At 44.3% G+C, this 23,933-nt stretch overlaps 1 protein-coding gene and 3 long non-coding RNA genes across 4 annotated transcripts in view; 2 read left to right on the forward strand and 2 right to left on the reverse strand.

Annotated features, from left to right (window-relative positions):
* Positions 1 to 11,566, forward strand: part of LOC118717271 — a 45,005-nt gene extending 33,439 nt beyond the window's left edge. The window contains exons 3-5 of the long non-coding RNA XR_006741405.1: positions 6,203 to 6,430; positions 10,304 to 10,814; positions 11,049 to 11,566. This is a non-coding gene — a long non-coding RNA (uncharacterized LOC118717271). The remainder of the gene's footprint in view (positions 1 to 6,202; positions 6,431 to 10,303; positions 10,815 to 11,048) is intronic.
* Positions 8,767 to 11,663, reverse strand: LOC118717273. Its single transcript, XR_004987397.2, has 2 exons — positions 11,560 to 11,663; positions 8,767 to 8,864 (listed from the first exon to the last, which is right to left on the reverse strand). It is a non-coding gene; the product is annotated as an uncharacterized LOC118717273 (long non-coding RNA).
* Positions 11,664 to 13,759: 2,096 nt separating this feature from the next.
* On the reverse strand, positions 13,760 to 14,386 carry LOC118717269 (ATP synthase F(0) complex subunit C2, mitochondrial-like). The gene has a single exon (XM_036435110.2). It carries the CDS (start codon positions 14,332 to 14,334, stop codon positions 13,912 to 13,914), a length of 423 nt encoding a protein of 140 aa, XP_036291003.1. The 5' UTR covers positions 14,335 to 14,386; the 3' UTR covers positions 13,760 to 13,911.
* Positions 14,387 to 15,878: 1,492 nt separating this feature from the next.
* On the forward strand, positions 15,879 to 18,981 carry LOC118717270. The gene is made up of 2 exons (XR_004987394.1): positions 15,879 to 16,643; positions 18,025 to 18,981. It is a non-coding gene; the product is annotated as an uncharacterized LOC118717270 (long non-coding RNA).
* Positions 18,982 to 23,933: the final 4,952 nt, after the last annotated feature.

The raw sequence follows: 23,933 nt of genomic DNA on the forward strand, positions 1-23,933 counted from the left end.
AAAAACAAAAAGAAAAAAGAATCTGGAGGAGTTTATCTTCTCCACGAAAAGGGATCTTGAGATGAAGGCTCGTCCTGAAGAAATAAAGGGCTATTGGATTCAGCTCTCACTTTGATTAAACAGAGTTGTCGTTTCAGACCCCAGCTCTCCCCAGAGACAGCGATTCCAACGGGGAAAGCAATATGCAGAGGAAGTTATTGCAAGAAAAGTTTTTGTGTGTGAAATTGTGATTCTTGCCAGAGATGTCATATGTTTTAGTTAACTCTCTTCCCGAGAACTAGGAACATTTCCCAAGCCCCGGATATATACCACGGGAATGCTGCTCAGAAGTCAGCAGCGTGGGCCTGAACAGAAGAGGCTGAATTTTACACACTCCATTTGTCTCTGGATAAAGCCTCTGCTCTGTTTTCCTCAAGGTGAAAGTCCAATTCCCTTTGAAAACTGTAAAGCCTTATTCCATTGGAAGAAAATGATGATAATCTCTGTCACTGCTGTTACTATTTATACCGCAGTGAATTTACCTAAGGAAGGCAGCATAGTCTCTGCTGGATGCTTTCCAGAGCTCCCCAAGGAACAAAAGCATACAACTAACGAAGATTGGACATTCTGTTCTGCCTTTTCCTTCCCAGCCCTGCGGGGCGGGAAGCCACCCACCACAATGCTGTTGATTGGCAACTCTGCACACACACAATGCAACAGTAATTAATGTTCCCCGTGTTGGTTCTCAGGAACCACAATACTCTTCAGAATGATCAAGGAGAAATAAAGTTATGCTCAGTTTGAGAGTAATTTCCCCGTGGCGCAGAGCACCTCTACAGGGATGTGCTGAAGTTGGCTCCTTCTGATGTGCGAGAGCTGGTTGTTAAGCACCGAGGAACTGTGCAAGTCAGATGCTAAACCTTTGAAATTGGGCCACTGTGGGAGTATTGATATCACAGGAATTGGCATCTGCTGAAAATCAGGGCTTTTTAATTACCAATACCCCCCCCCCAAAAAAAAACAAAACAAAACAAAACAAAACAAAAAAACTCACAAAACTGGGTTATCAGCATGTGTAGTCTATACCAGTGGTCGGCAAACTCATTCATCAACAGAGCCAAACATCAACAGTACAACGATTGACATTTCTTTTGAGAGCTGAAAACCGCATGGACCACGAAGTTTCAATCGCCTTGTATGTGCACGCTCGCACGTGGTAAATTGTGGAGAGCCACACTCAATGGGGCCAAAGAGCCCGCATGTGGCTCACAAGCCCCAGTTTGCAGACCACTGGTCTATACCTTTGGAACTGGCACAATCTAATAAAATACTCATTAGCTAGGCCTCATGATGGACAACAGTTTACTGATGAATCTTGCATAGGATGAAAAGCCACTAAGTAACTGTGTTAGTTTTCTATGGCTGCTATCCCACAAACTTGGGGGCTTAAAACAATTGAAATGTACTCTCTCACAGTTCTGGAGGCCAGAAAGCCAAGCTCAGTATCACTGGGCTGAATTCAAGGTGCTAACTGGACTGGGCTCCCTCCAGAGACTCCAGGAGAGATTCCGTTCCTTGCATCGTCCAACTACTGGTGGAGAGCAATAGAGAACTAGAAACGTCGATGAGAGAGAAACACCGACCAGCTGCCTCTTGCACACCCTCTACCGGGGATGTGCCCGCAACCAACGTACATGCTCCTGACCAGAATCGAACCTGGGACCTTTCAGTTCGCAGACCGACATTCTACCGCTGAGCCAAACCGGTTTCGGCTCTTCCTTGCTCTCAAAAGGACGCTTGTGATTACATTTATGATCTGTGCAGAAAAATCTCAAGATCTTTAACTTAATCCCATCTGCAAACTTTTTTTCTTTCTTTCTTAAAGTAAGGTAATATTTGCCAGTTCCAGAGATTAGAACTGGTATCTCTGGGAGGGCCATTTTCAACCTACCACAATATCCACCTCCGCCCCCCCTTACATACCTGGACACTCTGCACTTGTATCACATCCTTAACAAACTAGTCTTAATTTTAAAGAGCAAAATCTTAATGACAATAATAGCAGCAGCTCTTTTTTTTTCAAAGTCTCACCTGAGAATATTTTTTAATTGATTGTAGAAGGGAGAGGGAGAGAGACTGAGAGTGAAACACTGATGTGAGAGAGAAACATTGATCAGTTGCCTTCGTATGAACCTGACTGGGGATCGAACTGACAAACTGAGTATATGCCCTGCCTGGGAATCAAACCTGTGACCCTTCAGTGCACAGGACAGCACTCCAACCAACTGAGCCACACTGGCCAGGGCAGCAGCTCTTCCTTATTTAGTACTTCCTATGTATCAGGTAGAGTGCTCAGCATATAGTCATCTTGTCATTTCATTATTATTCCTACCCAAGTCAGGAAATGTATTTTCAAATTCTTTTTTTGGAGTACCAGAATCTAGGTCCATTCATCATGAGAGACATGCCTGCTTCCCTCCACCTGAAAGCCATTCCCTGGGGCTGTTTATAAAGCTGTTCTGGGGCTCCCGTTTTATTCCGCCCACTTTTCCCATGTTAGTCCTATAACTTCCAGTTACCCCCAGGCTATTCTTGTCTCTCTGGGCTCCATTGAAGGGAGGATAGAGAGTATCTCTATTGGCTGGGAAAGACCTCTCTGGTATGCAGAGTTTCTGGACAAGTGAATGGAAGGCTCTGGGCCAAGGTCAATTCCTGGATGAAACTGTGGCTGGCAACAGCATCTCTCAAGAGGTGGTTTGGAGAGGGCCATGAACCATGGCTGAGGGTGATAAGCCTGCAATTCTCTATCCTGTTGTCTTTGGATAGGAGTTCTCTCCTGATTTGCTTGCCCAGTTCCCTGTTTCATTTCTGCTGTTTGCACCAGAGGAGGGAAGGAAGACAGAAGCAATATTTGGTGGTTGTCTGAGCTGGGTCCAGTTCTGTGCTGGGAGTTTTCCTTGTTGGGCTAAGGATGGTATAAAATCCAAGGACATTTTCTTGTATTATTCTTTATAGCTGCAGTGAATAAACTGGCAGAACTGGTCTAGAGATGTGATATATAAATCGATTGGGTTTGGGTAGCACATTTATTTTTCTGTTAAAATGCAATTTTCAGTTGTGAATAAAAAAAAACTGGTTGAATCTGGCCTATTATAATAGCCAGTGTTTTATGGAGAAATTTAGGTCAAGTTTGCTTAGGTTTAGAAATATTCTATATAGGCCCTGCATGTTTTTTGTATAACAGCAAAAAACAGATTTCTAAAAATTGGACAAAGTCAACAGTAGCAGGCCAAGGGCGGAGCTGAGGAAGGTGGCTTCAGCCCCACCATTCTGGCTAAAAGTCTCAATTTCTTTATCTGTAAAATGTTGATAATGAGTCCTACCTTCCAGGGTTTTTTAGAAGGATTGCATTGAAAATTAATTAAGGCATATAAAATACTTCAGATATAGTAGCTACTCAAGGCATGGTAGCTCCACTGTCAATATTAGTAGTTCCAAATGACCAAATACATTAACAGTTAGCTTCAGACAAAAACACCCATCTTGCTCCAGTCCCTTGAAAAAATTCAAGTAATGCCTTCAATTTTTCCCTTTCTACCTCAGTGGTGCAATAGCAATAAGGAGATAGCCTCTAGGAAGGATTCTCTGATCTTGCCTGGTCCCTGCCCTTTCCCTCCTGCAGATCCCTGGTGAGCTCCACCACAGTTGGAGTGACCATCACTCAGAATGACCTTTGCTTTGTTTACATGCTTATCTCTATACCTTACGACCTTCCATCTGCCGGAGTCTTCACTAATTAGTGTAATTCCTGGAATGCGGAAGAGGCACTAAACCCTCTCTCTGAGTAGAATTTGAATAAAGTTACAGCTTTTTTGAAGTGGAAACAAAAAAAGGACAGATTGAATATTTATTCTAATCCAATCTCCTGTCATGTTAAAGGAGATTGACACCATTGCTATGCTTTTTTACCTTCCTTCCTAAATATGGTTTATGTTGGCTTTTGAGACAAAGAGAAGCAATGTCCAACTTTTCTGACTTTAGAACCCCCTTCAAAAGACTAATTACTGACATACTGGCTTTTGGGTTTTATTTCCTCATTTTGTGACTCAGACTTAGGGGGATTCTGAGGTTAATTTTATGGGGAGTAATTTTAGCCTACTATCAACACTACAAGCTAATATTTGAGAGCATTGAATTAAACCCCTTATAAGCATTATCTTATTTAATCCTTTCCACAGTTTTATGAACCAGACATTATTATAATGTCTACTATATAGACCAGGGGTGGGGAACATCTGACCCACAGGCCGTATATGGCCCACAAAATCATTTGGTCTTGCCCTGCCAAGGTAATAGGGGTGAGTTAATTAAATGTTTGACCAAATATAGCAGGTTAATTTTTAAGCTGGAAATTTTATATGGCCACGAATGATGTTATAAATATCTAAATGGCCCTTGGCAGAAAAAGGTTCCCTACCTTTTTTATAAAGAAACTGAGACACAGAGAGTAACTAGATCAGGGTTGTAGCAGGGCTAGGGTTGAACATGGGTCTATAAGACTTTAAAATCTGACTTTTGAACACTATGCTAAACTATTTTTAGACTCAACTGTTTTCTTTCTTAATATATATTTTTACTTATTTCAGAGAGGAAGGAGGAGGGAGAGAGAGATAGAAACATCAATGACCAGAGAGAATCATTGGTTGGCTGCCTTCTACATGCCCCACACTGGGGACCAAATCTGTAACCCAGGTATGTGCCCTGACCGGAATCTAACTCTGCCTGGTTCATAGGTTGATACTCAATTACTGAGCTATGCCAGTTGGGCTTAACTGTTTTTCTTGACCTGAATTTAGCGAAATTATTCTGAGAGAGAAAAGGTAATTCAGCTTTTTATTAAATCGTAATTAGGCACTGTGTTAGCTTGGGCTGCCATATCAAAATACCAACAGACATTTATTTTTCTGAGTGTGGAGGCTGGGAAGTCCAAAACCAGGGAGCCAACAGATTTGGGTCCTGGAGAGGACCCACTTCCTGGCCTCTCTGTGTGCTCATGTGGTCTTTCCTCAGTGAATGGGGAGAGAGAATGAGAGAGGGATGGAAGGGGAGAGGGAGGAAAAGAGAGAGGAAGATAGATCTTTGTCTTCCTCTTCTTAAAGGGCACTAATACCTAAATGAAGGCCCCACCCTTATGACCTCATTTAAACCTAATTACCCCCAAAGGCCCTGTTTCCAAAATACTCACACATTGGAGATTAGAGCTTGAATATATAATTTTGCAGGGGGACACAACATTCACCTCATAACAAGTACTAACTAGTACCTCTGGAATGTGCTAAACTAAACTCTGGAGGTGAGGGGTGGAGAGGGGAGAAGAGAGAAGGAAAACAACAACACACCAGGGTCTGGACTGGTGGGGGAGGCAAACAAGGGACAGAAGATAGGAGTCACCCACCTTCAGGCATCCACCCTGCACTCAAATGACCCTATAAGTCAATGAGTCTGTGTGCCTTGCTTGTCTAATTCCAGCCCCATAGCCATGTCCTTTGCTCTTGGGGAACTCTGTGACTAGGAAGGGCGGTATCAGTATGGGTCAGATCAGGAGAAAGTGCACAGTGATTTAAGCAGGGACATTTTAATACAAAGAATTATTAACTAGCAGTCCATTGTTTAGAAATCCATGAGGGCATAGAAGGAGAGACTATGACAAGTGAAGCCAAAGAGTTTTGACCTTCAGGGTAAAGAGTGAGGACTTTGTTTTTCCCTTTGGGCCGTGCCTGAGTGAGCATGACTTGCCCTATTTATTAGGCAACATGAGACTCTGCTGCATTTCCTTTCAGATCACCCCAGGCATTTAGGCTATTTAAAAAATCTAAATAACGTCTCAGTCAGACTAACATTCTGAGAGAGAAATGTTTTAATTTGCCTTTTCCCAGAAGAGCCTTTTCGGTCTGAGAGGGAGTACACACAGGCTGGGTGGTGGTCGACCCACGTGGAGACTTATGGGAACCCAGAGGTTTTGGCAAAGGCACACATAACTCTCAAAGAAGACTTACATATCGTTTCCTATCACACAAACTGCTCAGCAGAACTGGAATGCAGGTCAACACACAACAGCTGTTTATCTTTCATTTAAACTACCACAACGGCCTTGCTTAAACAAATCCCCTTCCTTTCTCAAACTTTCAAATGCTTTAATATTTGCATAATGATTAATCTCCAGCTCCAGAGGAAATTCCCAAAGGAAGGAGGCAACACAGAAGCATTTTTAAACTCCAGCTACATGGAAAAGAGGAAAGGGGGAACGTGTCAAATCTTAGGTTTTGGAGCCTGCTCCCTCGGGAGAATTCTAAATAATGGCGGTCATCCTGTTGAATATTAAACTGAGGACTGGATGGCTGAGAGAACACAATCACAAACATCTGGACACTATCTCCTAACTAGGCCAAAGGTACAGCTCCGATTAAGCGTTGCTCATTCGTGTCATGGTAGATCCTGACTATGGCAAGAAAGTTTGGTTCTGTGCTGTGTGAAAGAGGCTCAATCTTTATTCTCAGAACCATGGAATACATTCCCACCTGCCCATCCAAGGAAAAGTCTGGAATTTCCTTTTTCACACAGAGTCTTCAACTAGCTATTCATTTACTGTGATTTAAGGAAGTTTTTAGCTGGGGAAAAGGGCCCAGGCTTGAAATGCACTCCTGGACCTCAGTCTTTGACCTGTAACTTCAAGGCATCTGGCTAAATCAACATTTTAGAATTACAAGGGGAATTTTTAAAATAATACCCAACCCTGGAACCCACCCCAGGCTAATAATGAAATTAGGATTTTTGGCAGGTGGGGCCACAGCATCATTATTTTAAAAAACATTTCCAAGAGATGCCCACATGCAGCAAAGCTTGAGAGCCACTGGAAGGTCTCATACATGGTGTTGCTGATACCTCTGTGAAGATCATGCTGTGGGAAAGCCTTGTGCGTGTTGTAACCATTATTCCTGATAGGTAAACTCTCCTCCAAGTTAATTGTATGTGAACATGGATATGCACTTGGTTGAAGACTAAATGAAATTACTTAAAAATGAAAACAACTATCTTAGGGCCCAGGACTAAAGGGAAGTTTTCTTTAAAAAATTTAAAATATTATATTGTTTTCATAACCAAAAAAAAAAACCACCAACAAAACACTCCCTCTCCACTCACCCTTTTTGTACTTTGGGGCTTAGGGTTGTTTTCAGAAGGCTTCTGAAGCTTGACCTCTGAACATGATAAAAGTATTTGTGTTATTTGGTCAGAGCTTCTCAAGTAACTTCCTGTGTTTCTGCTCTGAAAGACTATTTCACAAAAGAAGCTGAAAGTTCTCTGTGGACGTGGGCATTCTCATGGTGGAGGGCCTAAAATAAAGTGGTCCTTCATTGTGTATCCAATCACAATGACTAACCATATCTCATGACTCCACTCTGAATCCAGTACTCAATGCATAGTTCATGAATCATATTCATCAACCACGGCCATCATAAATATTCATCTAATGTCTGTCCTCATTAGGTAGTTATTAACATGTCAAAGATATTTGTGGAGAAAATGAAAGTGATAAATTCTGTCTACATTTCTTTTTACTTGAAAGGCTAATTTATTTTTAGAGTAGTCTGATAAAAATCCCTTAATAAGAGAAAGATTCCTTTAGCAACAGTCTTCTGTTTTCAAGCTAATAATCTTTTTTTTTATTTCTTTTTTTTCTTTCCCCCTGCAAAAAGCTTTATTGTTTTATTCGGCCCAGTGCTTGGGAGAGGGCTTCAGGGTGGTTAAAAGAATGGCAAGTAGTTTCGGGGAGAGGCTGAGGGATGGGGAGGGGAGAAGAGAGAAAGAAAGACATCAGAGAGATGCAGAGGGGCCTCCCAAGGGCTTCTGGGCTCCAAAGGCTCCTACTCATGCTTGAGGGTGAGCCTTTCGAATAAATACTCACCCAGATCAGTCTTGGGGGTCAGTCAGCCTGCGGAAGTGAGTCAGGTGTAGCCAGGCTTCCTGATGAGTTTCACCTTCTCACCCCGGAAGTGGTTCTGCAGGAAGTCACAGAGCTGAGTGTCTGCGGGTGGAACCAGGGCCTGCAGCTCCCAATGGGCCTGGTTAAGGCTCCTCCCCAAGGCCAGGGTGGCTTCCACGTGCCCTGAGTTTTGCCCACTCCTCTTGGGGAGGCTTCAGCGCATCCTGGAGAGAAAGTGGCCACCGCGCTGGTTTTGCAACTTTAAGAGACGCTCAGCGCCCTTGAGCTTCTTCTCTGACAACTCATAGAAGAAGTAGCCCACACCCTTGAGAGCCACATCATCCTGGTCGAATAGAAGCCTTGAGAGAGGTAGACGTGGGAGGCCACAGATGCAGGTTGGCCAGGTGGTTGACCGCAGCCTCCACCTGACAAATTTGGAAGGTCATGGTTGTTGGGCAATAAGGAGTTAAGGTAGAAAAGAAACCAGGTGTTGGCTGGTCTCAGAGGTGGTTCTTATCCAGGAGGTGACTGGATAAGACGCAGGAGAGTTTCTGGAGGCTGGAAGAAGGGGTGTTCCTGGGTCTGTTCCGTCCAAACACTGTTGAAGTAAGAAACAGATCTGGGACCACTGAGTGCACTGCCTCAAGCTACTAATCTTATGCAAAAAAAGTTTATTAACGTTTTGCTTGTTGAATGGACTTTTACCAAATGATGGACTATGTAACTAGTCTGATTCAGAGAAGGATAATATAAAGCACAGCTCTTAAAGGGTTGAATTAACTAATAGTACTTGGAATTGTTTTTCAAATGGAAAGAGATGGCAGTGATTCATTCCCACCCTTACCTGGTCTCCCCGGTGATCAATAACCCATCCTGAGATTGTTGCATGGACTTGGTACATAGTCTGTGAGTAGAACAGACCAGGGATTGGCAACCTTTCTTTAAAGAACAAAGCTATAAATATTTTAGGCTTTGCTATTTAACTCTGATGTTGTAGCACTAAAGCAGCCATAAATAATATGTAAATGAATGGATGTGTCTGTGTTCCAAAAAAAAACCACAAAAACAAACAAAGAACTTTATTTGAAAAAACAGGTAGTAAACTGGATCTGACTGTCAGGCCCTAACTTGCACACCTTTGAGGGTGTGGCCGTAATTAGCATATTCCCTCCTTATGAACAGAACAAACCCAAGAGGGTGTCAGACTGGCTCCCCAGTTACAGTAGGTGGGTATAAGCCAAGAAGTAAACCCAAAGAAGTCAATGGGTGTTGGAGTTCTATATGAACAAGCAGGTCCATTATGATAGGAAAAGTCATGAGAATGCACTACTAGTAAAAGAGTGGTAATATCAATGGCTAATATTTGCAGAGGACTTGCTATGCAACTTGTGTTAAATACTTTACATGTAATCTTTATCATCCACGAGTTCATGATTGTACTAAAGTAACATTTATTGGTGACTTTTAGAGGATGCTAAGGAATCAAGTCATTCTTTGGAAACTGGAAAATAAAGGTTATGAAGCATTTAGTCAGTATTTTCATAAAGGAAAGGCTGGGTAAATGTTTGAGACAGTACTGAGAAGTCTTTCTGAAGGCCTATTAGTAGGTCTCACAGGGCTGAGTGCTTGATGCCCTTTGAGATCATCAGTTCAATCACATCTTTGTACTGTTTTTTTCCTATCCCTGTAATTTCTCACTCCTCATGTTTTCTGGGATTCCCAAATAAACGACTATGTGCAAACATCTATCTCAGGCTTTACTTTGTGGAGAATCCAGGCTAGGATAGCATTTCTAGTTAAAATTCTTGAAAGAGAATCTAACCCCACTTGGCATATAGATTTGGTTGTTTGCTTTTGATTCCACTACTGGTCCAATCTCCCTGGAAGACTGTCCTTTCCAGAGGTGTAATGGGAATTCTTCAAGCAAAAGAGGCAGATGGATTAACATGTCCAGTCTGGAGCCTTGCCACTAACTGAGTGACCTGCGGCAGCACCTGGGAACTTGTTAGAAATGGGTAATCTCGGGCTCCAGTCAGACCTACTGAATATAAATCTGCTTTTTAACAAGATTCCTTTGGTGGTTTGCCCATACATTAAAGTTTAAAAACTGTACTCTAGAGGGAATGATAATTATCCGGCTCAGGGATATTTTTGGAAGACATAAGATGTTGAAGACAACCGTCAATGGGGAGCAGTTACAGGGGAAGGGGAACACGTACTATTATATGGGTGCTTAGAAGGAAGTGAAAGGAAGTGAATCTATGTGAACACACTTTAAATCCATAATAGGAAAAACACTCTGGACCTAAGTTGTTCTTTTTTTTTTCCCCGCCCCCTGAACAGGTTTTATTACCCACAGAAGGGATGGGGCTCAGTCCTTCTTGCCGACTGCCTTTCTCATGACTGCAAGAACATCACTCAGCTCCTCTCTTCCTCTTGGCATGGATGTGTGTCCCCACCCTTTTCTTGATGAATTTCAGGCCCTCTTGTTCTTAGAGACCTTGAGCAGCTCCATGGTGTGATGCGCATGGAGGACAAAGCCACACACCTCTCGGATCATGTCCTGCACGAACTTGGCATGCTTACTGAGGTGCCCATGGCAACCGCTGGGCCTCAGCTTGCTCACATTCTTGGTCACCTGTGGCCCTACTTGAGGTCATGGCCATGGCGTAGCCCAGAGCTATGGCTGCTACTCCTCAATGGCTGTTGTGGTAGAAGGACCAACAGCTGTACCTATTATACCCTACACCATAAACTTCAAGAAAATGTTCAAGTGTGAAGATAAACAAAACAAGACAAAAAAACCAAATAAACAGAAAACAATGCCTACATGTCATTGTAGACACAAGAGCAGGTTTTTTTTTTTATTTTTTTTATTTTATTGATTTTTTACAGAGAGGAAGGGAGAGAGATAGAGAGCTAGAAACGTCGATGAGAGAGAAACATCGACCAGCTGCCTCTTGCACACCTCCCACTGGGGATGTGCCTGCAACCAAGGTATATGCCCTTGACTGGAATCGAACCCCGGACCTTTCAGTCCACAGACCGATGCTCTACCACTGAGCCAAACTGGTTTTGGCAAGAGCAGGTTCTTATTGAGCAACTGTTAAGTATGGAATCCAAGGTTTGTGCTGGGGTGGTGTGTGGGCAGAACCAATCTTGGTGATCCACCACTTTCCATCTAGAGTCTAGATACTTGGCTTCACCATTTGCCTCTCAAATTTCTTGCATTGTTCCCCTTCAGTTCACCAGCCCCTCTTCCATGTAAAAACTCAGTTACAGGCCTGGTATACTGGTAAATGTTTTAACAATTGTCTATTCAGAAAAAAAGAAATAAACCTCAAGTTTATAGCATTTATTCTTTCTGTAATATAAATGCTCCCACCATAGCTGGTGGTAAGCTGCCTCGTGGCATTACTGAACACAGAGTTGGGAGGTGGTCCATAAGTGGCTCCAGCTGGCCACTGGAAATCTGTGGGAGAAAGAGCAAGAAGGAAAGTAAAAGGTCAAAAGGACACGGACACCAGAGAGTGAGAAGGAAGTGGATGAAGACATGGAGTTAACTTTCATTGTTGTGATTCAGGAGCATAGCCACCTACTTCAGGTCCAAAAGTTTTCCTCATCTCCTTGGCTCTGTGCTGCAGATCTGGCCATTGTGTCCCATCTATGTCTCAGCTTCAGCTTTATTGAGAACTTGATGTTGTAGCTTCAAAAGAATCAGAAACTCAGCAGGAGAAAAGGTGGTAGGACAGCCAGAGGAACTCATGCTCTGTATTTACTGAAGCATCTCCCATAAACAGTGTCCAGGCTCTGGAATGCTCACACCCACTCTTCATGGGCCCGCCACACCCGGTGCTCCCCTGCCTGAGTGGAGTCTAACGACTCCCACCCAGCTTCCCCAGGTGTACACACCCTGGTTCTCTGGCCAGAGTTCAAGCCCTCACCTGGTTTCCTTGGACAGCATCCAAGAGTTACATACCTGACTTTCCTGGGAGATTTCCAGCTGGCACAGAACTTCCTTCCCTTGGGGAGAGGAGCAGATAATGCATACAGATATCTAACGCTGCAGGCACTGGCGGACAGCTGAGACCTCTCCCCTGCCCACGAGCACTGCCTGGGGAGCTCACTGGTGGTTTCTTAAAGGTATAAACCAGGGGCACCATCCCTTCTGGGCACCTCCCAAGCTGCAGAACCATTGCTTTCTGTTTGTTGCAGCTCTGGATCAGCTGTATCACCCCCTCTCCACCTTTATCAACAGATCACACTCCTGAATTTCCCATAATAGCCTCCTTTGCTCACCTTTTACTTTTTCTTAGAAAGCATCCAGTGCTAGGAATCCAGCTCGTGACGGACAGCCCAAATGAATGCTTCTTAACCTGCCTGAAAAGTAATTTTTTGGAACCTTATCTTTGGTGATTTTTTTCAGGAAAGAAACATTCTCACCAGTTAAAAGTCTTCACTTTTGCAGTCCTCATATCTGTTTGGAATGTAACAGCTTGTTTAATTCTTTCCCCAGATGAATGGACCGTCATCTTTAGATTTATGATTTGCTTTTTATTTCTTCTAAAATAGAAGTAGAAGGAGTGAAAGTTCCCTTATCTCTGTCTGTCAGAGCTGAGGCCCCTTGTCTGAGGGTTCCTTCTTTCCCAGCCACCCAGAGCAGCCACTAGTTGGGTTTATTACTTTTATTTCTCATTCTCTCTCCAGGAGGTTTTCTCCTCTGAGCACATAAACACACCACTACCCTTTCTCATAAAGCCAAGGCCAGCTGACGCAGTTCACACTGACCGAAGCACTCCAGGTGGCTCAGCTAAGTCACCACAGCTTTTGTGTCTTCTTCCCAGATTGGCCGAGGCACTGGGGCCATGGGTCAGCGTGTCCTTCCTGCCAGCTGGAGACCTTACTCCGCCCTTGGAGTGTTCCATCCAGAGTGAAGCCAGAGATCTTCAGATTTAAAAAAAAAAAAAAAATGCCTTTAATTCAAGCCCAAGTTATGCAGGAAGGAATCCCAGCTTCTGCTCTCAAGCCTTGGTCAGAGAGGCCAACCAAGCTGGAGTGTCCTTGACCTTGCTTCTTTCTCCCAGATACCCAGTGCACTTATGTTCAATGTTTCCTCTAGCCTCCATGGCAGGTTTCATTCTCCGAGGCCTCTGATGAGTCGGGAAGGCTGCCAATCTGAACACAGAAATGGAAGTGCCTGAGGGGAGAGACGCTTCTTCAATTCGAGGTTGTCACAGAGACGAACATCATCAAATGGCTCTGAGAGAAGACATGAAAAGGCTTAACCTTGTAAGCAGTTCTGAGATTAGACAGTCTAAGCCAGCGATCCCCAACCGGTGGTCCGTGGACCACAGCTGGTCTGTGAGATGTGAAAGGTTGGCGACCACTGGTCTGAGCAACTAGGTTCAAGATGAGGCAGGAGCCATCACAGAGAAAACCGTGCAGTGGGATTGCTAGCACTATGATCAGGGTTTCGGGGAACTGTCAGAGAAGGTCAATGGGAATGGGTACTAATGAGTCAAAGACTCAAACCCAGGAGCGGGTAAGACCCTAGCAACTAAAGTCACACAGAGGTGGCAGGCTATGTGATTGTAGCATCCCCTGGGGACAGGTATTGGGCCACAGGATCAGATTCGCTAACATCTGCCCATGAGCAGATGATCAGCTATTGAACTAAAATTTGGACTGTGAATATACCCAGAAGAATTCTTAGTTCACGCACTCAAACATGTTAGCTCTCCCCATCTTTTACTAAAGCCCTTCTTTGTTTTTATTTTATTTTATTTTATTTTATTTTTATTTTTTCTTATTATTACAGTATTTATTTGTCTTCCTTTTGTCAAACCCTGAGCCAACCACTTTCCCCAGGCTGCCTGGGAGGTATAGGAAAAGGTGCATACAGGGCAGACAAGACACGGGAAAAAGAACGATGGGAGGTGGAGACAGCTCCTTCACATGGTGAAGAGGATGAGAAAGGCCACCATCAGGCAGAAGAGCCCCATGGCCTCTGAGAGGGCAAAGCCCAGAATGGCGTAGGAGAAGAGCTGTTGCTTCAGAGACGGGTTCCTGGCATAACCAATGATGAGGCTCCAAAACACAGTCCCAATTCCAGCCCCAGAGCCTGCCACTCCTACTGTGGCAGCCCCAGCCCCAATGAACTTGGCTGCTGTGTCAATGTCCCTTGAAATGGCACTGGTTTGGAAGCTGCAGCTAGAAACAAGCGAGGTCAGTGGACGTGGGGCTGCCAAGCTGCTGCGGCTCTCATCTGTCAGTGTCTCTGGTCGTTTCAACACCACTGCAGACATTGACCTGCTCAGCTGAGAGGCGCTCCTGACCAGGGAGGGGGTGGAGACAAACTTGGTGCAGGCATACATTTTCAGGGGATGCGGGGAGCTGCTCCCAGTGCAGAGAAGACAGACAGCTAAAGCCCTTCTTTGGATGGAGGGTTAACCTATAATAGATGTGGACAGAAAATGCATAAGATCAATTTTACCTTAGCCTTGGAGAGTGTAAGTGCTCAGAAAATGGTTTATTGATTGAAACATAATACTAGTAGGGCTTATCCCCTGTCATGAGGGTTACGGCCATGGTCTTTTAAGAGGGAGGGATAGTGAAAAATATTCAGAATGTCCCACATCTACAGATGGATTGTCCCTCTGCTGGGATGGGGCTTTGTCTGTTTATTTCAAAATGGTGCAATGTGGAGCTATAAGACCTATAGCACCAGGCATTAACATGTCTTGAAATCAAGGTAAGTGTGTCCAATTTGGGCATTGACATTTATCTTGGATCAGGAAAGTAGCCTTTCCCTCACCCTCCCCTCTCCCAAAAATATCTTTCCAAGATATTCTCTATTGTTTTGCTCGGTGCAGTTAGGTCTTACTCAGTTTGCCTTATAAGGAATTACAGGGATTCAAGAGCTGTCACCATAGGAAGTTTCCCCTACTGTTCTGCCTGAATTGCTTTCTGCTTAATTTTAGTGCATTAATGCCCGTAAACTCAGGGAGAGCTTTATGGAGCCAAAGGCCCAGTCGCCTGGGAACAATGAGTCACTCCAAGAACAGTGCGTTGGGCTGGAAGGCAAAGGCCAGTGTGGAGGGGTGGAAGCTGGGGGGTGCGTGGGTTACTGAGAACAGATCAAAGCGATCTCTCTTCTCTCTCCATTACTCCCACTAGGGGGTGCCCAGCATCCCAGAATAATCTCTATTACTAGGAAGTTGAGGTTGGAGGGGGCTGACTAATAGAAGGGTAGGGGCTGACTCAAGGTTCCTCCATCTGTGCTCTTTGAGAAGAGATTGGGCAGCGGGAGGGAAGGAAAGGAGGGTAGGGGTTTCTCTTTAGTCAGTACACACACGCTTCCTAAGCATTTGGGGATTCTCAGGCCATGAAATCCACTGACTGGTCTTGAAGCCAGTGACTAGAAAAGTCCTCCTGGGCCCAGCAGAGGTGGTAGCAAATTTTGCCCCTCGGGGTCAGGAAGTTGTGGGGATAAGAAATGGGCACGGCTGAGGGGTTGGAGGTCAGGGATGCAATAAAGATCAAGGGTGTGGGGAGATTCTGAAATATAGCGGGTCACAGGTGTGCATAATGGCCAGGGAGAGGTAAGCTTAGTTTGAGGGTCTCGAAACATCTAGGCCTTCAGAATGGCCACAGCAAAACTTTTGGTTATGAGTAGTTTTGTGGAAAGAACATGGAACTTGTACCTTGACTGGCAAGAGTTCAAATTTCAGCTCAAGCATTCAGGAGCCATATGACCTTGGGAATTTAGGCAAGCTATTCAATCTCTTTGACTCTCAATTCTCTCATCTTCAAAGGGAGACAAGGGTTATTTGAGAATTTAAAAGACAGTGTTTATAAAGCACTAAATAAATCTCTTCTTCCTTTCCCTTTTTCCTATTTGTAAATGACTGAGGGCGAAGAAAGGAGATGAATCTACTATAGTGTCCTTTTATCCCAAGACCTCAGACACCAAGACAGACTGCAGTCCTGCGGGGAGAGGCTCCTCCTTGTGTCCAGGGCTTTCTGCACTGCAGAGCTTCAGGGAATGCGCAGGGCATGCTGGGAAAGCCCTGGCCCCTCTGACCCTTTGGGCCCACCCTCATACTTTGCAGGCCTTTGAACCGTCCTTTAGAAACCAGCCCCCGAATAAACCTTTAGAGGTCGCCTTCTGGTCCTGAGGCTTTTCGTAGAGAGCAGGAACTTGTTTTGCCCACAGAGGGCCAATGCCTGGCCTGGAATTCAGGTGTGGTGCTATCCCACATCACCAGTTAAGCCATGCTAATGTGACAATGACTCACAATTCTCTGCAGCACAGTTTTCCAAAGTATGGGCCACAGGCCAAGTGCACCAAATCAGCAGGTGAGCTTGATAAAAATGCAAATTCCTGGCCCCCTGACACACCTCAAAGTTTAAATGCAATGACTCACAAAGTTACCAGCCCCGGAATACACTCTGGAAACAGAATGCTGTAGGTTTCCAGAGCAGTCTGTAGTTGGGGAAAGCTGGGGCCCTTGAGCAGACTTCCTGGAGCTTCGGAAATCATCCCCTGCAGGTATTTCTGACCCTGCCTATTTATAGAGCCAACTTCCCCGGGGAACATCTTAAATGTTGTTGGAATCATCGCTGCAAATGTCACAGGAGACCACTTCTGTGGGTCCCCGATGAAACAGAGTGTTTGGGAAAGGTCGGTTTGATTCACTCTTGAGCACAGTAATAACCTGGCTTTCTGTCAAGGCGGTGGGGGTTGGGGGAGTGGGGGAATTTTGGTTCTTTATTTCTGGGGATCGCTCAGTCTAGAGAGAGGTGGGCTCTGGACTCGAACAGGCTCCACAGGCTTCCTCTAGACACCAGGGGCTGCATGAGCTGGCTTTTCGGAAGGAACATGTGACTGAGGATCACTCTCTAGAGAGACAAACCTTTCAGACTTGGACACACAATGGTGGCAGCAGCTTCTGAATTGTTTTGACTGGCTCCCATAGCCCTTGGAATAAGAGAGTTCACTCTGGCTTCTGGAAGGTAGGGGCTTCTTCACTGTAGAACTACAAGGGTGTCAAAGACATACTGGGGGCTGCAGAGAGAATTTACAATGAAGACTCACATCAGTACACCCCAAAAATGAGGATAAAAATGCTACAGAGAAGATAGTCGTTGTTACCTTAATTCTTTTCTGTGGGAGATAAATATCCTATATTATAAAGAGGTTTTATGCAAATTGACCCTCACAAGATGGCTGCCTACAACTAGGTCAGCAGGGGGGTTGGTGAGGGACAAACAAATGACTGAACAAGCAGGCTGCTTGGTGCGACCAGGCCAGCAGGGGGACTAGAGAGGGGTGGCCAAGCGACTGAACAGCAGGCTGCGTGTGGTGACCAGGTCAGCAGGGGGTTAGTGAGGGGAGACCAAACAACTGAACAGGAGGCTGCATGGGGCAACCAGGCCAGCAGGAGGGGACAGTTGGGGGTGACCAGGGTGGCAGGGAGGGGCAGTAAGAGGTGACCAGGCCAGCAGTTAGGGGCGACCAGGCTGGTGTGTGTGTGTGTGTGTGCGCGGGGCAGTTAGGCTGGCAGGGGGAACAGTTAGGGATGACCAGGCCAGTGGGGGAGGCAGTTAGAAATAACTAGGTCAGCAGGGAGGGGCAGTTGGGGGTGACCTGGCCAGCAGGCAGGTAAATGATTAGGAGCCAGTGGTCCAGGATTGTGAGAGGGATGTCTGACAGCCTGGGATTGGGCCTAAACCAGTAGTTGAACCTCCCCTGAGGGGTCCTGGATTGGAGAGGGTGCAGGCTGGGCTGAGGGGACCCCTCCCCGCCATGAACAAATTTTGTGCACCAGGCCTCTAGTCAATAAAACAAAAACAAAGCAGGTCATTGTTTAGCAAATGTCACTCTCCTAACTGGCCTGCTGGTTGACTCTAGGAAGTCAAGGGTGGGGCCATGGGGAGCTGGTTTCAGCCTCCTCCCTTCGAGGGGGGCTGCATCCCTACATGAGGACCTGTAGTCAAGAGCTCCCCTTCCCAAACATCATGTGCACCTGTCCCAGTCTATTCTTTCCCGCTTTGTTTTTCAGGAACAAGGGGATTCAGCTGACTCAACTTGGAGGTGGCTCCCGTCCCTACGTTACTGTTCCATTCCTACGGCTCCACCCTCCTGGGCTCAGTGTGAGCAGACAGGAGCACAGGAGACTAACACCGCCAAGTTCACAGTCACAGAGCTGCCCCCCTCCACTGGGCCAGAGGCAAAGAAAAATCCCAACCTCTGCCTTGTAATCATCTGGTTTTATTGAACCTGGACAGGAAGTGAATTCCAAAGGCAGGAAATGACCCAGAGACCATAACAACATGTGAAAAGCCAGGCCGGTGCTTCCGCCACTTTGTTTCATACTATTCTCATCTGTGTCCCTGGAAGCCGAGCCCATTACCAGATGGAGATCTGTTTGCAGCCGCCTCTTGGCATCTGCCCCTCCCGGCTGGTGACATTTGCACGTTTCAGAAGGCAAACCTGCGCCCACATCTTCCAGCTTCCGGGGAGGTGCAGCCCCAGGGAAGTCCTTGGGTCTCTGGCTGAGGGCTCCCGCCATCTGACCCGCTGCTGGCCTCCAGCCTGGAACACGAGCACGCCGTGTCTGTTCTTGAAGATTTGCAGCATCTGAAATCAAAAGGCCCCGTGTTGCCAAAAAAGGCAGGCTCCCTCGCCTGCTTCTCAATCCCTTCTCACCAGGCTTTCCTAACCCGATGAGTCAGGAAGGAAAAAAAAAAAAAAAATGTGTCTGAAGATCTGGGGGTGGCCCCGTGTCTCTTCTTGCTTCTAAAAATGTCCTCCCGTTTTTCCAATGTGTGTCATGGTTAGGGATGCGGTTTGTACTGTTTCTCTGGTTCTTCCTCTGTCAGCTCTCGCTGGGAGAGACCCTCCATTGACCACGCGTGACATCAGCTCTGCAAAAGCATGAGGCCCTCTGATGAGGAATCAGTCGCTCACTGTTGCAAAGGAGTTCTGACTTCACTTCTATCCCCAGGAGCAAGGCAAGGAAATCTCCTACCTCTTCTCTCAAAAGGAACCCTCATTCAGGAGAAGAGGCAGGTGTTTTTCCTTGGCTTGCTCCTGGGGATAGAAGTGAAGTCAGACCTGCTTTGTTCTGGCCCCTGTATTTTCCTAGGCCTTTAATTTTTCCTAAACACCAAGAATCAGCCTTTCCAGAAGGCTTAGTGCCAGTCGGATTCTAAACACAACGCTGGAGGTGGCTTCTGGGATACCTGCTCCAAACGGGTATCCTGCAGAGAGCTCCCCTCCCCCAGGTAATCAGAAAGTACAATAAAGTAGCTATAGTTGAATGAATAACGCACCTAACTCTTTCAACACTTTCAAATGTTACACAGATTAAAGCGTAAAAGATCCACTATGTCTGTTGACATCTGGTTCACAGAATAGCTCCAGCAAGAACGAAGTGGGAAGTTCCACAAGCTGGGGAAATGGGGACAGCAGTGGAGGGCTGCCATCAGATGCCTGTCCCTGTGCGCAAAACCCCTCTAGGCCATGTCTACAGTGATGTTCTGTTCACTAGGAAAGGGGTTTTAAGAAGCGTGTTCTGCCCAGCCGTGGTGGTGGCTCAGTGGTTGAGTGTGCACCTATGAACCAGGAAGTTTGATTCCCCATCAGGTCTGTGCCTGGGTTGTGGGGTGTGCAGGAGGCAGCCAATCGATGATTTTCTCTCATCATTGATGTTTCTATCTCTCCCTCTTTCTTCCTCTCTCTGAAATCAATAAAAACATTATTTAAAACAAAATGCTCTGATAAGCTTGGATTTCTCCATGGAAAGGGAATATAGTCCTCATTATAAGACAGCAAGTCGATATCAAAGGCAGGTTGTATCCACTGTGGGTAGCTGGCAGTAGATAGAAGATAAAAGAAGCTAGGAGATTTTCATAAAAAGGGAGGAGAGAGCGAGCGAGCAAGGAAGCCTTTTTTGTTGTTGCTGGGAAGAGACAGTCTTGCAGAAGATATGAGAGATATATGTGTCTGTCTCTCCCCTTTGCTCTGCCTACGGAAAACCAGCCAGGAAAAAGCTAGAAACAGGAGTCAGAGGGAGGCCGTCTTCCCAACTGTTGACAGCAGCCAAACAGGATAAGTAGTTCATATTTTGATGATCTTGACAACAGTAATAATGAAGAAAAGGCAAGAAATAGGCTTTTAATTTTGATCTATGCTTAAGCCCCAGTGTGCTCCTATCAGAGCCACTTACATTATCCAAGGGACTTTTGACTACAATGACAGAAATTTAGGGTAAATGAAATCATACAATTTAATAGAAAAATCAGGATTAGATTAAGATGTAATTGAGAATGATTAAAAATTAGTGAGCGAGGTACAAAATCATACATATTTTTGTTCTGCTCCGAGTCTTGATCTAATTGTTAGAAAATGAACAAAGTTGAGAATGGTTTTCTTATTTAAATATACAACAGAGCCAAAGATTTTGTTATGCTCTCTAGAGGCACGTATTTGGGATGACCTGGCCTTTGGGGGGTCTTCCAGTCTTCGATAACCTTCACCATAAACAAAGAACAGAGGAGGGAAGAACACAGCTTCTTGAGTGTTAGCCATTTAAAATAGATGCTTATCATTTTGCAAATGAGGGATCAGAGTCCCAGGCTTGATTTCGGTCAAGGCCCTGTACCTTGGTTGCAGGCACAACTCCAGTAGGGTGTGTGCAAGAGGCAGCTGATTGATGATTCTCTCTCATCGATGTTTCTCTCTATCCCTCTCTTTTTCTCTCTGTAAAAAATATCAATAAAATATGTTTGAAAAATATAAAAAAAAGAATAGAACTATGAATCCTCAACTATCATCCAGGTACCCAGGACATTACAGCAAACTCCCAAGGGCGCTGTGGCATATGTTAAAATGTCAAGGAGTACATGGTAATACTTGACATCAGTTGGATGCCAAGTGAATGAACTACCAGGTCAAGATGATTCATAGTTTCAGCGTTAGATTGCTCTCCATTCCTTTCAAAGATGTCTTCTCTTTGAGAAGTGGGGTTTTCAGCTGTTATCAAACGCAAGTACCAACTGAAAATCAGTGTGAAGCAAGCTGTGCAGGTGGTGGTGTCTACACAGTTTCCAAGATTTGAGATGATGTTCAGATTACCGACCGTTTTATAAGCAACTGTGGTTAAGAATAAAATTAAAATATTTTTTCTTTCGATTTATGTATATTGGTGTGTTTCCCCTCCCCCCCCCCCAAGCAGCTAAATTATTAGGACCTAACTGTTGCATACATATTTCTGTTAGGTATTTCTTTTGGCCTAGGGGCTCTGTGAAAAAAATGAATAAAGGTAAGCAATATCTTTAACAATTTCAGTGTCTTCATTGTCAATTTAAAATTGTGCATTTCTTCCATGGTCATAATTTTTGTCTTCTTGATGTTCAAATGCAGTCCTGCTTTGGCACTGTCTTCTTTCACTTGTACCAGAAATCATTTCAATCATTGCCACTTTCTGCCAGTGAGGTGGTATCATCTGCATATCTTAAGTTATTGATATTTTTCCATCAATTTTCACTCCTTCCTCCTCTGAGTCCAAGCTCAGTTTTTGTATATGTTCTGCATACAGATTAAGCAAATAGGGGGACAGCATGCCCCTGCCTGACACCTTTGCCTATAGAAAACCATTCTGTCTCTCCATAGTCTGTGCGGACAGTGGCTTCCTGTCCACAAAGCAGGTTATGTACTAGGACAAAGCAAGTGCTGAGGCATGCCCATGTTTTTCAGAGCCACCTATAGCTTTTCTCAGCCCATGCAGTTAAAGATTTTACTGAACTTATAAAACACAGACTAACCTTGTGAAATTCTCTGGGGTACTCCAGTATCCTGTGAATGGTCACAATTAAATATGATTGTGCCTCTTTTTCTGAATCCAGCTTGAACAGCCAGCATTTCTTACTTCATAGAATGCAGAGGGTTGTACCACCATGAGCATCACTTTACTGACATGGGAAATTAGAGCAATGGTCCTGTAGGGACTGTACTTTTGGACCAGGAAGCCCAGATATTTGGTCAAACATTATTATTCAGGATGTTTATGTTAAAAAAAAAATTTCTTTTTGGATGAGGTTAACATTGAACTCAGTAGACTTTGAGTAAAGCAGATTACCTCTATAATGTGGGTAGGCCTTATCCAACCAGTTGACTGTCTTAATAGACTAAAGACTGAACTCCCCTGAGCAAGAGGAATTCTGCCAGTAGACAACCTACCAATGCAATAAAATTACATTTCTAAGAAAATGTTCATATACTTAAATATTTTGGAAATGTTAACTGGTTATAAGTATTTCTATGTTCTTGCTTTCATATTTAGTTTGTGTGGTTGGTAATAGTTTGTGGAATACACAGAATAGCACTGATCTCATATACATACATACGTGCATACTAATTTTTATTCACATTATACTTATTAACCTTTAATTTTGAACTAGTTTTAAATTTTCTAAAAAGTTGCAAAATTGGTACAGAGCTTTCCCTCACCCAACTTCCCCAATTTTTTCATCTAAGTAACCATAGTTCAATTTTCAAAATAAAGATATTTAACGTTAGTACAAAACTATTAATTAAACTACAAAACTTATTCAAATATAACCAGATATATTTTAAATAGCAAAGGCACAAATGTAGGATGTGCAACTTTAATAAATACTGAGCCAGAAAATGTTTGCAGAATAAATTACAGCCATTGCTTTATTTTGTTCGCAGGTCAGCGAGTGGAGAACCAGAAAAGATGGACAGTAAGTGTGGATTCTCCTGTAGAATAATATGCAAACCACAAACCTCAGTTAAAAACATCTCACTCTTGGAGTGGTAAACACACAATACAATACATAGATGAGGTATTGTAGAATTGTACATGTGAAATCTATATAATTTTATTAACAAATGTCACCCCAATAAATTCAATACAAAAGGAAAACATCTCACACATGGGATCAAGCCAACACACCTCCTAAGCTTGTCTATCATTACTGCCAGAAGTAAATTCTTTTGGATCTAGAGAGATTAGCCACCTAGTGACAGAATGCATAGGAAGCGGGTGTTTGAATGGGAATCCATGTTATACCCTTGTGGCCAAGTTGCCATTTGCCATCTCCTCTATGAAGTCTTTTATGACCTTTCGAAGAGTGAGCTCTAATAGCTTTTTGGGCTTCTACCATAATGACTTTGCAAATTTCTGTCATGGCACCTGTAACACTAAATTGCTGTAATTTGTGTGTGTTCTCTCTAAATTGTGAACTACTCGTGGGCACAACTCTGTCTCATTCACCCCGCTATCTCAGTGCCTGGCATTAATTGATGCCTTCGGCACAGCAGGCATGCAGCAATGGTCAAGGAAGGAATGAATCAATAGACTGAACACACAATAAAATCACATTGACATTTTCCCCTCTTAACTTGCTCCTGTTGAGAAAAGAGCCCACACCTTGAAATTCTCCCAGCGAAGAAGACAATGCAACATGTATATTAAAAAAAAGGAAAAGCATGCATGGGCCTCGTGTTTGAGAAACAGATAGGCTTTGAATACCAGGTGTGACTTCAAAGCTGAATGAAGAATGCTACTTTCACAAATAGCACAAGTGTGTGGGTGCCGACGCACGCTATTCAGTAGATTCATTGTACTCCTCAGGTAATTTTATCCATCTAGTAAAGGCTGCTTTCTGCTTAGGCTGATGGATTATTATTAGTTATTATTATTCAGCTTTTCTACAGGAAATGTTTTCAAAATGTTATGTTCTTCATTCTTTTTTTCTTTCTGATGGAAGGAAGAGTTTGAGCTAAACGGATGACATATATGGGGAGCACAACTCAAATGCTCCCCATGCTCCTCATTCTTTGTCTCCCTCCCCCCTCATTCTTAATGACCTGTGCAGGTGATAGGTAATGAAAGGGGCTTGATCTAGTCTTACACAGAGCTGGCACTCAATACAATTTTTT

The sequence above is a fragment of the Pipistrellus kuhlii genome, unplaced genomic scaffold (genome assembly GCF_014108245.1).
Source record: "Pipistrellus kuhlii isolate mPipKuh1 unplaced genomic scaffold, mPipKuh1.p scaffold_m20_p_13, whole genome shotgun sequence".
NCBI classification, from domain to species: Eukaryota; Metazoa; Chordata; class Mammalia; order Chiroptera; family Vespertilionidae; genus Pipistrellus; species Pipistrellus kuhlii.